Source organism: Andrographis paniculata, unplaced genomic scaffold (assembly GCF_009805555.1).
Source record: "Andrographis paniculata isolate CXL003 unplaced genomic scaffold, ASM980555v1 Contig75END, whole genome shotgun sequence".
Lineage (NCBI taxonomy): Eukaryota > Viridiplantae > Streptophyta > Magnoliopsida > Lamiales > Acanthaceae > Andrographis > Andrographis paniculata.
Genome location: NW_026137612.1, coordinates 616,746 through 631,078, shown reverse-complemented (window position 1 = coordinate 631,078; position 14,333 = coordinate 616,746). Strand labels below are relative to the sequence as shown.

Sequence of the window (14,333 nt, the reverse complement as noted above, 5' to 3'; positions counted from 1 at the left end):
ATTTACTTTATTTTAAATAGTTGCTTCCATATAATGGGTTTATTTTCTTACTATTCTAAACTTAAATCATCCTTATTTATCATATAGTCCATCCGCCCCGTATTTATATATTCATTTACTTTTTGCACAAAATTTTAAAAATATTAGTATTATATTGAGATAAAATAGAAAAAAACTAAATTATCTCTATTAGTATTGTACGATATATATATATAAAGATAATGATATTTGTGTAATATATTGTAAATTGGAAAAGTATTTATAATGTTAGGTAGACAGTACAATTACTAAAAAGGAAATGGATACTTTTTTTCTATGAGACAGATCAAAATAGAAAAATGAATAGATTTTTAAGGAACGAAGGAAGTATAATTTTTAATAAAAATAAGGAATATTATTTTTCTTATAAAATGTCACATCAAAATATCATTTAACCAAATATTCAAATAAACACTTAATTTCAAATTAATTTTCAATTATAATCAAACAGAATTCTTATAATATAGTGATGATGTGTTGACGTAATCAACATCCTAATCACGGTCTTTTATTATTTTGTTATATAGTTAATATTTTATTTTTTTTTTTTGTTTTATCTGATGTATCGTTTAAATTCTTAAATGTATTTAACATTAAAGTATGAAATACATATATATATGTTTGTTCTTTAGAGCAACTATAATATTTGAAAAAAAAAAAGAACAATTTCTTTTCACATGAAGTATAAAAAATTATGTACTTAATATAAAAATAATTAATATGTATAATATATTTATTTTTTAAAAAAAACATACGGGTTTGTTTCTTTTGTAAAAATATTTCTACATATTTTTCTAAAAATATTAATATACTATACACACTCATTATTTTTATATAACACACATGAATTATTTTTATATTCTCTACACAATTTAATATACTTCACATACTAAATAAAAAAAAAAAAATCCTTTCAAAATACTTACTTCATAAAACAAAAACTTTTATTATTTTAAAATTAAAAAATTAAATTCATATAATTAATTTTTTAAATTTTTAATTATTGTAATATATTTTAAAAATTAAAAACATTGTATAGAGTGTATAACGTTAAATTTTATTATTTATTTTAATTATTTCAATTTAAAGTTTATATATTTAAAAAAAAAAATATATATATATATATATATTACTGCACTAGCGTTGTCTTTGTGATCCTTGCCTTTGAGAGTTCTTGATAGCCTTTCTTTGTAAGTCCTTCCTTGAGTAGTGATTATTATGGAAAAGTAAAATTTGACAATTTACATTGACGCCAATAAATTATTTTTCAATTAAAAAATTTTAGATCTAAGTGTCAAAAATAAAAACTTAAAACTCAATTAAAATCAAACAAGCTAAAACCTCTAACAAACGCGATATTTCTTTTCATATTAATCAAATGATATCTTCTTCATCATCATCAGGATCGACTCCCTCGTAAGCCCATTCATGTTTCTCTCTCATCGCCTCTTCCTCTTCGGGCGTAAAATTATTTTTAATTCCAAAATTTTTTCTCACCCACGCCACACTTTTATTTTTCATCATATCAGCTGTCCTCTGACAAGCTTCGTCTAAAACCACCTGAGCTCCCATATAATTCGAGGCCGAAGCAAGGGTGAGGAAATCATTGAACTTACAATTGGCGAAAAACTCATCACAACGTTTTTTCTTTTCTTGAACAGTGAATTGCTGAAAAGATTCTTCCGTATATATCTTCAGGAAACCAATTATCCTCTCGAGAGTTACTCCATCGACTTCGGGGAGTGGAATTACATTCGTTCTTCTCTCTTTTCCCATTAAATCTCCCTCTTCTTCCAAATCCAATAAATTTGCGATGATGGATGATTGCAAGGCAATAGATTTGGAGATCTTGAATTCTTTACCGTCAGAGCTTCTTAGAATTCTACATTCTTCCTCGTCCATGGTAGTTGAAAAAGAAGATGCCATTAAATAACCTTATGTGTTTGAGAATAATTTCAAAATTAATATCAAAGTAGTGATTATTAAAAACCTACTTGTCTCTATATATAGAGAAAATTAGGGTAAGTATTAACGGTAAAGAAAATTTTTGAAATTTAAAAATCTATCCAAACTAAATCAAAATTTAAAATTTAGTTAGGATTTTATAAATTTTAAATTTTTGTAACTATATACTAAAAATTCGGATCAATTCAATATCTCAAATATAATATTATAATATATTGTATTATTATTTGTCCATCACTAGATACACGGTATTTCAATATTATAAATTATGTTATTGAATTTATTTTTATTGACATCATTTACGCATAAAAATTTTATGAAAATTAATTGATGAAAAAATCATATATAATTAATTACCAAGTGAGATGAAGATCTATACCATATTTCAACTTTTTATTATTCTTATTCAAAAATAAAATCATATAATAATAATAATAATAATAATAGTTAATAAAAGTACAATGTGTTTGTTATGATTCACTTAATAATTTCGGATGGCACAATTTTTTAAATATTATTTAAAAAATATATTATCCATAATATATATTATTATTATTATTATTATTATTATTATTATTATTATTATTATTATAACTCTTTATCCTTAACATAAAAAATTCAATAATTCAAAAACACAAGCAGAACAAACCCATTACGTAGGCATGGAATCCTCGGCCCCTCGGATCTCCCTGCTACTTCCGCCCTTCCAACAAGACACTGACGTGAGAATTTAAAAGTGATATAATTAGTAAATAATTAATAAAATACTAGTAAAAATAATTATTGTATAATAAAAATTATTTTATATTAAAATTAAAATAATTAATTAATTAATTTAACACTGCGGCAGGTTAGTAAAAACGGTGATCCCGCTTCATTGACCGTCGGATCAATCTGAAATTTTCAAGAAGTGTTCATAATTCGTTGTTTTTTCAAATATTGGGATTATTGGTTGGATACATTCAGGTTTGTTTTTTATCTTTATTTTCTTAAATATGTAATTTTTGTTGGTTGATTTAATGATAATTGAGCATATTTACATGTATTCTTAAAAATTCTTATACTTCCTCCGTCCTATTGAAAGGTTACCATTTTTCATTTTCGTCCGTCCGAAAATAAGGTTACCATTTCCTAAATTGTACTACCTATTTTACTTAATAAATACCCTTTCAACTTATAATATATTATACAAATGTCATTATTTTTATATTACACCATACTACTAGGGGTATTTTTGTCTTTTTTTACTACAATCCAATATAATACTAATATTCAAAAATCTACGTGCAAAAAACAAATGTGACCCTTGTTGCGGGACGAAGGGAGTATTTTATTTCATTATTGTGAATTTTCTATGAAGCGTGATTTTTTATTTTTTTTACCTTGGAAGGGTTTTCACGTAATTATTTTTTTTTTTTTTTGTATTTTATTTTCAGAATCTGATATATAATATTGTAATATATTGTATTACTAGTTTATCACACATGCTATACATAGATATTTTAATATTAAATAATACTTTATTTAATTTATTTTTTACTAACACCATTTACTCAAAGAAATAAAAATTATGAAAATTAATTGATGAAAAAAAAATCATATATAATTACCAAGTGACGTGAAAATCTATACCATATTTCAAACTTTTTATTATTCTTATTCAATTCATTAAAACAAAAAAAAAAAAAAAAATCATATAAAGATAAAATAATAAATAGTTAAGAAAAATTATATTAAAAACATCATATACTCCTAAATAAAATACAAAGTGCAATAAATTTGTTCTGATTCACTAAATATTTTTGGGTGATACAATGATACTATTTTCCATACATATTATTTAAAAAAATATATATTATAAATATATATATATTTTAGGAATACTAATGATTTGTGAGGATCGATTCATAAATATCTTTTAATTAATACAAAATTTTATTCAACTAACCATATATATTTTTAGGAATTATCACAATCAAATTATTATTGAAAACTAAAATAAAAATCAAATAATAATAATAATAATTAAAAGGAAACAAAATACTGATTTTGTAATTAGTGTGTTTGTTTGGAGGTTTCATTTTAGATCGAGATTTGAATAGAAAAAATTTTGAATGTGAATAGTTGTATCATGTGATATAAATTAGTCCATATTTTGAATGTAAAATAAATTTTTAGTATAATATAAAAAAAAAATAAATGTTTGATTTGATATTTTTTTGAAAAAAAATTAGTAAATAGTGGAAATATTTAGGAATCCTTCAAACAAACACATCCTAAATGAATTTGAATAATAAAAATTTTGAATTGAAACATGGTATGATGTGATATAAATTGGTAATTTTTAATATAATATAAAAAAAACTAGCCTATTACCCGTGCTATGCACGGATAATTATAAAAATTGTGATATTAATTTAATTTTTATATTTTAAATAATAAATTTTATTTTGATAATAAAACTTTGTATGAAGATAGCTAAAATTAATTTATATAAAAAATAAACTATAAAAAAAATACGGTAACTAAATAAGTAAGCGAATCAAATTTCATAAATATATATCAGGGAAAGCTATTCAAACAACATACTAAATAATATATATAATAACAAAGAGAAAAATAAACAAACAATATTAAATAACTAAATTATAAATTAAATAAAATTTATATACCATTTTAAATTCAAACCTAAGTTAGATTTAAAATATTTATTTACAATCTTATTAAATGAAACATTATAATAAATTTTGAAATAAATTTATATCTATCGAATAAGAAAAAAAATCTCTTTGATTTTTTTATCGCCAGCTTGAAAAGAAACTTTAAACAATATATTAACAAAAAAATTAAATAAATACACTAACAAAAGTAAAACAAATATTGCAGAATATTAAGTAATAAAAATTATAAATTATAAAATTTATATTTCAAGTGAAAACAAATATAAATTAGATTAAAATATTTATTAAAAAATCATATTAGATAAAAATAAAATACTCAAAATTTGAATATGATTTCAATTTTTTTTAAAAAAAAATTGTTTTAGAATAGTAATTCTAAACCAAATTAATTAGAAAATATATATATAATAAGAATAAATCATAATTAATTAGTAAAAATAAAAATAACAAATAAACAAATAAAATAATACATAGAAAATTAAAATATAATAATTTTTATAAATTACTAAAATTTATCTTAATTTTCTGTGTGAATTTTTCTGATATTCTTTTAAATAAAATATTCCAAATTTAAATAATATCGACAAAATTAGGAAAAAAATATTTTAATATAATATTCAAAACCAAATCAATTAAAAAAATACATATTAAATAAAAATGAATAAAAAATATTAGTAGAAAATAAAAATAAGACAATATATAATTAAAAGAATATATAGATAATAAGGAATATTGAAAAATATACTATAATATAATAATCAAAATCAAATCAATTAGAAAAATCAAATACTCAGTAAGAATGAAAAATATTTATTAGTAGAAAATAAGAATAACACAATAAATATTTTAAAAAATACATATACAATAATAATGGAATATTAGAACATTATACTCAAAACTAAATAAATTAGTAAATACATACATAATAAGAATGAAAAATACTTTATTAATAGAAAATAAAAATAACATAATAGATAATTTTAAAAAATACATATATAATATAATGAAATATTAAAACATTATATTTGAAATTAAAGAAATTAATAAATAAATATATAATAAGAATAGAAATAATTATTAGTAGAAAATTAAAATTACTTTAATAATATTATTATACATAATAAAATAATTAAATAAAAATAAAAAAATAATAATAAACCTGATTTTTTTCCCTCTTTCTACTTCTTTCTTTCTCTTCTATTTTTTTTCCTTTTTTTTTGAGATTTTTTTTTTCATCATAAAAAATAATAATAAAATAAAAAATCACGTTGTCCAAATAAAAATAAAAAATTCACAATAATAAAATAAAATATAAGAGTTTTTAATAATACATATAAACATGTTCAATCATCGTTAAATCAACAAAAAAAACCCACATATTTAAGAAAAATAAAGATAAAAAAACAAACTTAAAAAGTTTCTCATTCTGGTTGAACTACATGTATCCAACCAATAATCCCAACATTTCAACGAGACAGGATCGCCGTTTTTCTGAACCTGGGCAGCGTTGGACGAAAATTTCATAATAATTTTTGTTATGGCGATTTTGGCTTAATTATATATAGATATACAAAACCTCGATAAATCTGAATTTTGTTAAATTAGTTATTATCCTAACAAATTATCCAAACTTATTATTTAAAAAATAAAAGAAAAAATTCTAAAATTACGAGAGTGTATGAATTAAAGTGCCTAGTGCTATATATAAAAAAAAAATATGTATTTAATTTGATGTTTTTGAAAAAAAAAAAAAAATCAGTAAATAGTGTAAATCTTTACAAATCTGCCACACAAACACAGTAATCAAAATATATATAGCCTAAATAAAATTATGTAAATATTAAATTTATACTACTAGATAAAATTGTAGTATAATCTAAAAAAAATTATAAATATTTCTGAGAGAGGGAGACTTTAAATCTGTAATATATATTCACAAAACCCTTACCCTCTGAACAGTTTACGTTCCCTGTGAAGCTCAAGCTCGAGTCTCCAATGGCGTCGTCCACCGCACATCCACAGGATCAGCTTCTCTCAGACGACACCCCCGTCCTCGATTTCACCCGCCTGGTTTCCACCACCGACGCCGCCGCACTCGCGGACCTCCGCCGCGCTCTCACCGCCTGGGGATTCTTCCAGGTTTAATTAATTAATTCAATTTCTCCGATCCCCAATTCAATTGATTTTCCTAATTAAAAATCGAACGAATTAACAGAACTGCTAATTAATTAATTAATTAATTAGTATAAAAAAATGAAATTACCTTTCTATCATTGGATCGATGGAGTTGTTGCTGTTGATGTGCGGATGCAGTTAGTAAACCATGGCGTAGAAGCTTCGTTGATGGAGAAGCTGCGCGACCTTAGCAGGCAATTCTTCGCGCTGAGGATGGAGGAGAAGGAGAAATACGCACAACCTGCAAATCATTTCGAAGGCTACAGCAAAGCTCCGGCGGAGGAGAATCGATCCGACGACTGGAACGAAAGGATGTATATTTTAGCGCTCCCCAAATCGGATCACAACCTCCGATATTGGCCCCAATATCACCAATCTTTCAGGTTCGTATCATACCGCCAATGGCCAAATGTATCTTACGTATTTGTATATATATATTTTTTATTATTTAAAAAATAATTTCATATTACTTGAAAAAAAGTAATTTATTTTTATAGTCATAAATAATTTGATGACCGTACAATATATTTTTTATCATTTTTTCAGTTTGTGTCAAAAGTGTTATAAAATACCCTTAACATTTAAAAAAAAATAAAAATCCTATACTTATCAAAATCATTTTACATATTTACTATCCTCCGACAAAAACCTAGATTATCACTATTGTTTACTATTTTCCAAATTATTGTATTTTATTAAAATAAAAAATAGTTATCAATATGATATTTGAAATGAAAATTAATTTAATATAATATTTCAAAAAATATATATAAAAGTGTATTTTAATTAAATATTATATATAATATTTTATTTAAGAAAATAACTTTTTGATGGGAAGAAAGAATTATGAAAACAAAAAAAAATCCACCATGTAAGGGCATGTTCCAGGATTACTATGCATTCTGGTAAATCTTTTACCGAGATCCGACCTGGATTTGACCCATTTATTTGGGATCAATTCAATTATATTAGTATCAAGTTTGGGTTTTGATATAGTGCACCCTTATTAGGTCCGGGTCGGGTTTCGGATCTAAAAGTGGACCTTACCCGGAACCGAACCGTGATTAATATATTAATAATATATCAATTATATATAAAAAAAAAATTAATTATGTATATTATATTAAAAATATGTTTTCAGTTTCATTTTTTATTATTTTTTAATAATATTTTTGAATAAAATACATAAATTTTAATATATATCAGGTTCGGATTCGAGTTCAATTTTGAATTAAATTTTAAGTAGGATAAAAAAACTTTCAAATTTGTCGGATCCATCGGGTATCGCTCAAATCAAGTCCGGGTATAATCAAATTTGATTCGAATATCGGGTCCAACAAAGAATATTCGTGTCGGATCTCGCTGAACCCGATCCATTGTCCTCCCCTAGCATGTTGGTTTCATTTTTGGCTTTTGATTATCCTAAAAATATGTAATAATCCTATAATTTTATTTTTTTTACTCTTTATTTCTTTGAGTTGTTTGTCTAAAAAAAAATTCAAGAAATATATATATATTATTTAATATTATTTTTAATATTATCGAAATTTTATATACTTCACATAAAAATAATAATAAAAAATTTTAAAAAAAAAATCTTAAAAATAAAACACTATACAAACGAACTCTTTATTTGTTGTAGCTTTACAAATTTCAAAATGAAAAGGTAGAGAAATACTATAGGTATGTTTGATTTTTTGCAATTGGGTTTTGTGTCAGAAGAAGAATTTGAAAATATTTTATTAAAAACAAAAATAATATACTTCTAAAGAAATGTGAGGATTATATAATAAAAAAACAAAAACAAAAACAAAATTACTATTAAAACAGAGAAATATGACATGAATTTTCATTCATTCAACCTTCTCTCGTCTTCACACTCACTCAAAGTGATATATATACATTATATATGAGAAAGATATATATATATATATATACAAAATAACAATACTTCCTTAGAATGGCCATTCTTTTGGTAGGGATACATTGATGGAGTATGCCGATGGAGTGAAAAAGATCGAAGAACAACTTCTAAAAGCAATGGCAAGATCGATAAGCTTACCGGAGGATTGCTTTCTCAAAGGATACGGCAACCGTCCCACCATGCTTGCGCGCCTCGGTTTGTATCCTCCGTCCGCTCATCCAGACCAAGTTCTCGGGATCAAACCACATACGGATGGCTCCGGAATAACCTTTCTTCTTCAAGACGACGACGTGGAAGGCCTTCAAGTTCTAAAAGATGGTCAGTGGCGCTCGGTGCCCGCATTGCCTCGGGCATTTCTAGTCAACCTCGGCGATCAAATGGAGGTAAGCTTGCTTATAAATATATATAGTCGATTTTTGTATAAGGTAAAAAACAAATTAAGTGTTTTGAGCGTCATGCAGATCCTGAGCAATGGAGTGTTTTGTAGCCCTATGCACCGAGTTCTTACCAACTCGGAGAAACCGAGGATGACATTGGCCATGTTTTGCAGCCCGGATGTCGATCATGATGTCGAACCTGTGGAGAAACTTGTCAGTAGCACCCGACCTCGGCTATTCAAGAAAGTAAGGAACTATGGGACCACTTTTTTCCCGAGCTTTCAGCAAGGGAAAAGGGCCATCGATGCGCTTAGGATTTAGGTCATTTTGGGTGTCGTTTACAGCCGGTTTTATCGGCGAACACCGCCCCGGATAGGGGGCGGACATATACAATAAAAAGCATGTTAGCCTTTAGTTAAAGTAAAGTCTAAACTTATAGACTTAAAATAAAATAAAGGCCTAACACATGGACGAACTAGTTTTATTTTTTGATTTATTAGGCCATACGTTAGGTAAAGTCTTTCTGAACAATCTGAATGCAAGAATATCAAACTAACAAATTGAAATCTGAAACCAAGAATATAAATACTACTACCTTTCTTCCCTTAATATATTTATTTTATCACTTTGGACTCTTCATAATAAATATAATATATAATATACTACCTCCATCCGGCTCTAAGGTCTCGTTTTCTTTTTGCGTGTTGATATTTGAATATTAATTATTATACGAATATATAAGATAAATCAAGAAAAAATGACAAAAATATTAATATTTGTGTGGTATAATACTATTATAATGACATTTGGGCAAAATATTATACAAATATAAAGATATTTTTAATGTTAAGTACAATGACGCAAAAAGTAAATGAGTTAGAGTAAAGAAAACAACTGATAAATACAAAATGGACAGACTGCGGAATATTGGAGGATTTTATCAAATTCTTACAATTCACCAAAATTTAGCTCCCAAAAACATTAAATCAAACATCATACATTTATTTAAATTCAAAATTTTTAGGATTCAAATCTCAAATCCCATAATGCAAACCCCCCAAACAACACATCCTACCAATTGTACATCTCGAATGTCCACTCCTATTTGAGCATAAACACAAAGTTTCCGAAATTTCCTGACAAGATACAAGTAAAAAGTCGGGTAAATGAACAAAGCAACGGCACAAAAAAGGTTGCCGAACTATGTTTCTTTAGCCACCAAATCCTAAATTTTTACTATTTGGACTATGCGTTTTTTCGAAGAAAATTACATTTTTTTCATCTCACAAAACATCTCATTATACATTATTTTAATACCAAACTAAATCAAAAGAAACGTTTAATATAAGGAAGTTTCAGACCCCAATACTAAATACCTTCAATCTTATAGCTTACAACTTAGAATCTCAAAGATATAGTTTCGACCAGTGCAAGTAATTCACTAAATGCTATGAAGATCCCACATCACAATATCGCCGTCCTAAAAGCATAGATCATCATAGCTATTGATCTTCTAAGCGCAAGGCCTAACTACCAATTAATACAAGATTCGTAATCCATCACAAATGATCGACAACATGGCTACGCATTGTAATGATCGATCATATACTTCTAGACTAAAAGCATAACGAATCAAAGAAAAACAAAGGCATCATTGCTAATAAAGCATTATGTTCTTTCTCTTGTCATGTATTCGAAATCAATATTTTAATGCTGATTTTGGTCACCGGCACCTAAACATAATGCAATAAAAAAATAAAAAACTTCCCAGCAATACTAATTCTGATTTTCTCATGAATGCCCTTTTTCTCTTGCCATGTATTCGAAACTGATGATTGTAAATGCGATTTTGGTCACCAGCAGCTAAACATAATGCAATCTAACAAAATTTTATTACCAATACTGATTCCTATTTTCTCATGAATGCCCTTTTAACGGCTCATATGAAATTAGTACTGCTCCACTGAAAGCATCATCAAAAAGAACAAATTTGGCATCAATGGAGGTGCCATCTAATGCATCTGAATCAAACTAATATTCATTGATGTAAACATAGAAGAGCATAACATATAGTTCTTCCCCACATACTATGAATCCAACCATTTTGATCTATGGACAGCAGGCAATGAGATTTTGATAAATCTACAGATTCTTTGTTATCCCACACAGATACAAGCAATATCGATGTCACCAACTCAAGCAGATAATTTCACTAAAAGAATCTAATCCACTCAAGTGGATAATTCGTGGCAGCCATACCTAATCGATGGAAACCAACCATCCTAGTTGTTGTTCTGGGTGTTGTAAGCCTCAGCTTGTGATGGCAACAATGGTGTCCCGTTCTTGGGTAGCTTAGCCAGCTTCGGCCTTCGAAAACCTCCTTCCTCTGCCTTTCCAAACAACTGCTTCCTCAAAACCTCATGTAAGTGTCCAAATAGCTCTTTCTTCAATGCCTCGAATGCTAAATCCAACCTCTCCAGCTCTTCCATGGCGTTCTCATTGTACATGAACAGACCATAGTATAAATCAAAACTATCACTACCTGTGTTCTCCACCAAATTCAGTAAAGTTTCGTAACCCTTTGTGTTGATCGGAGTGCTCTCCAGCTGCAATTTCTCCAGAATCCGTCCCATGGTGTGCGTTATGAATTGAGATCCTGCAGCGTACCTATCGTGCTCTGCGCATGTCATCTCCACCATTTCGCAGCCTTCCTTTTTGAAAATATCGAGGAAATTGTCAACCCTAACTAACCTCGATTCCTCGTTCCCAATTCGCACTTTATCGAACACGAATGGCAAATTCTGCCAGCTGTGTTTACCGCTCTCCGGACCGAACATTGGATGAGTGCAGAGGATATCGAAATGGCTGGGAAGGTTCTGGAGGAATATGTTTTTGGGGAATTCCTTTACCGACAATACATCGACGAACAGAGTGTTCCGCCTGAGGCGCTGGAGAGGCAAGGATCTGAGCACGGATTCGGTAGAAATGATGGAAGTGCACATGACGATGACATCGGGATGGTGCTCGCACAGGTCGTGGAGATCGGAGAAGAACGCGACGCCAATGGATTGCGCAATAGAGACGTAATTAGATCGCGAATGCGCGTAGACGGTGTGTCCTTGCCGAACGAACGCCTTCGCCAGGAACTGACCGAAGTTTCCGAACCCGACGATGGCGATTTTGAGCTTCGACGACTGATTGAAGCGGCTGACGAGGAATGCCTCGTAATCGTAAGGTTGCGCGGCGTCGATTGCGTGGATCCGGAGGCGGCGGCGATGGCGGCGGTCGTGCGGCGGGGAAAAAGTGAAATACAAGTTCCTCCGGCAATTGTAGAAGGGTAGGAGCGAGCCGCGGGAGGCGGCGGCGGAAGTAGTCGGCGGCTGCGCCGCGGCGGCGGGTTGAATGGATGTTAAGGAGATCACCGCCATTGATTTTCAGCTAATGCCAAGTCACAGAGTACACAGATCATTTGGGAACAAAAATTCTCATTTACATATATACATACATACGCACACGCACACGCACACACCCGCGCGGGTGTGTGTGAGGGTAGATGAACGTGTGGAGGTTTGGTTCATAATAGAATTCAGCCTCCAAGATGGTCTCCTTTTCTAAATTTTAAGAAGTTAAATTTAAAATCATTCATCCACACCTTGAATTTTAGGTGTATGATTTTTGTTTTAAACTCCGTTCGGAATAAGGCGACACATTTAATACGAGAATTTAAAAATTGTATAATTAAAAAATAATTAAAAATATATTAGTAAAAATAATTATATTTAATAAAAAAATTTATTAATATTAAAATAACTAATTAGTATAATTAAAATTTAAAAATTATAAACTAAAAAGTTTAAAATAAGATTAAAATGTATAATATTTTTTTATAAAAAAAAAATGACAATAAGTAGGATATACCAAAATAAAAAAATAGACACAGTAAATGAGAAAAAGAGACGGAGGAAGTATTACTCACTTCGTCTCGCTTAAATGGTTCTGTTTACTACCGATATTATAAGAAAATTATCATTCTTAAATAATTAAATAATATATTAATAAAAATAATTATAATATAATAAAAAAATTATAAATTATAATTAAGGTATTTAATTAAAATTTAAAAAAATTAAATTAAAAAATTTAAATGATATTAAGATGTGTAATTCTTTTAAAAAAAAATGATAAAAGATGTGATAACACAAACAACAATGTGACCGGTATATAATAGATTTATATTAACATAATATATACTCCTAGGTCCTAGTTACGGTGTTCTCTTTGTTGTAGACACAATAATTTAAGAAGGATATAGTTAGTAAATAATTTTAAATGTATTAGTGAAAATAATTATTATATAATAAAAATAATTATAAATTAAAATTAAAATAACTATTTAGTTTAATTAAAATTATAAATTAAAAAATTAAAATAAGATTAAATTGTATAATACTTTTAAAAATATAGGTCCTCTGACTTCCAGCTAGCTATGTGCTGTGCAAAATGAATGTGACAAAATAAGTGGGAAATACGAAAATAAAATGTGGACATGTTAAGTGGTAAGGAAGAAATAATATAACATATATACTTTATATATTATATACTCTTTACGTCCCAAAAGAGTTGTTTTATTTTTTTATTTCTTATCGTTTCAAAACAATTGTCTTATTTTCTTATTTGGTAACTGCAAATATGAGCATATTCTCCGTTTAACAAAATTGTGTATTACTTGAATTTCTATATAAAAATTATGACAATATATGATTTATGGCGTACTTTATTAATCTATCTCGCTTGGCATGATCCAAAATTGGTTTGTTGAGATTATTAACAATTTTTGCCCTTTCAAGCGGTGATTCGGGTCCAGAAAAACTAAGGCATAAAGAGCAAGCGACAATCGCATCCGCTACACCAGCGAAGACATCATCGCTCATGTCAGCGATCCAGACACCCACCGCAGCAAAGCGACAACAACTGGTTGCAAATAACGCCTAAGTGTTCAACCCGCAGCAGTACAGTCATTCCACTACTAGCCAGCATTGACGACTCCGCTCAGCTGCACTGATGTCCTCCAACCATTTGGGTGAGCGAGGAAGATTTGTGACCTTACGAGTCGAAGCAAGTGAAGCGAGCACCCTGAGAGTTACGGCCAACAACTGCCCAAACAGTATAACT

The 14,333-nt window shown here is 28.1% G+C and overlaps 3 protein-coding genes across 3 annotated transcripts; 1 reads left to right on the top strand and 2 right to left on the bottom strand.

The window, feature by feature from the left end:
• Window positions 1-1,338: 1,338 nt before the first annotated feature.
• LOC127266370 (SKP1-like protein 10) lies at window positions 1,339-6,691 on the bottom strand. Its single transcript, XM_051296590.1, has 2 exons — window positions 6,634-6,691; window positions 1,339-1,928 (listed from the first exon to the last, which is right to left on the bottom strand). The coding sequence occupies exon 2, from the start codon at window positions 1,813-1,815 to the stop codon at window positions 1,414-1,416; it is 402 nt and encodes a 133-aa protein (XP_051152547.1). The 5' UTR covers window positions 1,816-1,928; window positions 6,634-6,691; the 3' UTR covers window positions 1,339-1,413.
• LOC127266369 (protein SRG1-like) lies at window positions 6,459-9,629 on the top strand. The gene is made up of 4 exons (XM_051296589.1): window positions 6,459-6,824; window positions 6,999-7,243; window positions 8,840-9,167; window positions 9,246-9,629. The coding sequence occupies exons 1-4, from the start codon at window positions 6,681-6,683 to the stop codon at window positions 9,480-9,482; spliced, it is 954 nt and encodes a 317-aa protein (XP_051152546.1). The 5' UTR covers window positions 6,459-6,680; the 3' UTR covers window positions 9,483-9,629.
• Window positions 9,630-11,183: 1,554 nt separating this feature from the next.
• Window positions 11,184-12,644, bottom strand: LOC127266368 (arogenate dehydrogenase 2, chloroplastic-like). Its single transcript, XM_051296588.1, has one exon. The coding sequence runs from the start codon at window positions 12,587-12,589 to the stop codon at window positions 11,444-11,446; it is 1,146 nt and encodes a 381-aa protein (XP_051152545.1). The 5' UTR covers window positions 12,590-12,644; the 3' UTR covers window positions 11,184-11,443.
• Window positions 12,645-14,333: the final 1,689 nt, after the last annotated feature.